Source organism: Ambystoma mexicanum, chromosome 1p (assembly GCF_040938575.1).
Source record: "Ambystoma mexicanum isolate Mex_15411 chromosome 1p, UKY_AmexF1_1, whole genome shotgun sequence".
Classification (NCBI taxonomy): Eukaryota; Metazoa; Chordata; class Amphibia; order Caudata; family Ambystomatidae; genus Ambystoma; species Ambystoma mexicanum.
In genome coordinates, this window is record NC_090921.1 from 1061594980 (window position 1) to 1061597300 (window position 2321).

Below are 2321 nucleotides of genomic sequence, written 5' to 3' on the forward strand. Positions count from 1 at the left end.
ATGGAAGAAGGCAATCAGACATGTGTGACTGAATTCGTTCTGCTTGGATTTACAGATATTCCATATCTCCAGGTCGCTCTCTTTGTTTTTGCCTTCGCTTTCTACCTTCTTAATATAACAGCTAATAGCACCATCATGACAGTTGTTATCGCTGAACCCCGTCTTCACACCCCCATGTACTACTTACTTGCTAACCTCTCCTTGCTTGATTTCTGCATTTCATCTGCCATAGTACCCAAGATGTTGTCTGGCTTTATGGTGGAGAAGAAGACCATCTCCTTCGAGGCCTGCATTGTACAGCTACATTTCTCCCACTTCTTCGGCTGCACAGAGGCTATGCTGCTCACGGCAATGTCCATTGACCGATATGTTGCAATCTGCCACCCCTTGAGATATTTGACTATTATGACTATTATGAATGTCAGTGCCTGCATCTGGCTGACTTCCTGCTCCTGGTCTGTTGGCTTCATGTACTCCTTGCCCCACACCATATTAACAGCCAGGTTGCCGTTCTGTGCCTCCAATCGAGTCAGTCATTTCTTCTGTGACATCAAGCCACTTTTGAAGCTGGCTTGCACTGACACTTACATTAATGAGATCCTTGTTTTGTTAATCACTGGATTTGTTGCAATCGGCACATTTGGTATGATCTTACTGTCCTACGTATATATTGGCTCCCACATGATGAAGATAAAATCCTCTGAGAGCAGGCAGAAAGCCTTCTCCACCTGTGTCTCACACTTGACTGCCGTCTTTTTCTTCCTTGGTGCTGCCGCCTGTACATACCTAGGCCCAACCACCAACGATTCAATGTATAAAGACAGGATGGCTGCCATTTTGTTTACTGTCGTCACCCCTACTTTGAACCCAATAATATATGCTTTAAGAAACGAGGTGGCGAAACAATCGATGAAGAAGTTAATTTATGGTAATGTTGTATGGTGGCCTTCATAACACATTCACTACCTTAAGGGGTGTCCCAAGCTGTCAGGTCATTTGTGAAGTAGCAACACTGCACCACCCCCACACCCACCAACACTGCTTAATGGTCAGGCACTGATCATGTTGCCCACAAGGTCACACTATAGTCTATCCATTGCAAAGTTTCTTCTTTCCAATACTTGTTTTCAGCTTTCCTTGACTACCTAATGTAAGCCCTGCCTAAATGGGTCTTATCCCCTAGCCAGGATTCTCAGGTGTTGGCTATTTTCTCTGCCTGGAAGATTCATTCCGCCATTTTCTTATTAGTTCTCACAAAACATTTGTTTTCCAACATCAGTTGTCATGCATTTTTTATGCCATTCACACTTCCTTGCTGTCCTTCATGTCACTCCTGCCGCACCTGACAACTTCACCAATCCCCAGACTCTACATTGTTCCACCGGCAATGTCAATATCCTAAACAACACTACATTACTATGCCATGAATCCATTTTGATTCTTCATTGCTTTCATCAATAGCTCTGACTCATCTAAAAGTGTGTTTTACCATGCAACACTGTTGTATACTATCTCCTGCTTTTTCTCACACTCATTTTTAAACATTCTGTCCCAACAACATATAATTGGGCCTCATTACGAGGTGGGCGGTAAGGGTTTAACGGCCACTGGTAAGGAGCCCGGTGCCGGTAAACCCTTACCGCCCTATTCCGAAGTCCCTTAGCGGGAGCAGCTAAGGTACCACGGAGCTATTAGCGGGCCCGTTATTAGCTCCATCCCCATTCCAATTGAGCCCTATGGGGGCTCGAATGGGAATGGGGAATGGTTCTCGGAATGGGGACTTACCGGGTCCTCCAAGGTTGGAATGACCCGGTAAGTCCCTATTTCGGGAACCCGGAATGCGGTATGGGGGTAGCCATGGTGCTACTAGCACCATGGCTACGTCCTACCTCGTAATGAGGCCCATTGTCATTCTAATCTAGTCATATCAATGGGCCATACAGGCCATTAATGCCCATTCCTACTGAGGGGGATCTGCATCCGTGTTACCAGTTAATGTGGTATTATCGCCATTAGTACCCTAGTCTTACCATCCAGGGTGAAATGCTTCATTTCTAATCAACTTGTTTGAGCACCAAGCACAAACACATCTTACAAAAATGTTTTTAAAAACATGGGTGTCATGTAAGGAAAAAAGAACCTCTTTCAAATCTGAAAGATCAGTTTTTCTATTTCCACAGTAATTGCTCTACATCCATTGAGTAGGGTCCCAGCAGGAAGACTTAGAATGATACAGGTAAGTGAAACAAGGCATAGCAGGCAAATAGGGGGAGGAGAGGGCCAGGTTGTTGCAGAGAGCAGCCAATGGAAAGATCAGAGTG

General features: G+C 45.0%; 1 protein-coding gene across 1 annotated transcript; it reads left to right on the top strand.

The window, feature by feature from the left end:
- LOC138521721 (olfactory receptor 12D1-like) lies at positions 1-954 on the top strand. Its single transcript, XM_069634787.1, has one exon. The coding sequence runs from the start codon at positions 1-3 to the stop codon at positions 952-954; it is 954 nt and encodes a 317-aa protein (XP_069490888.1).
- The last annotated feature ends 1367 nt before the right edge of the window (positions 955-2321 follow it).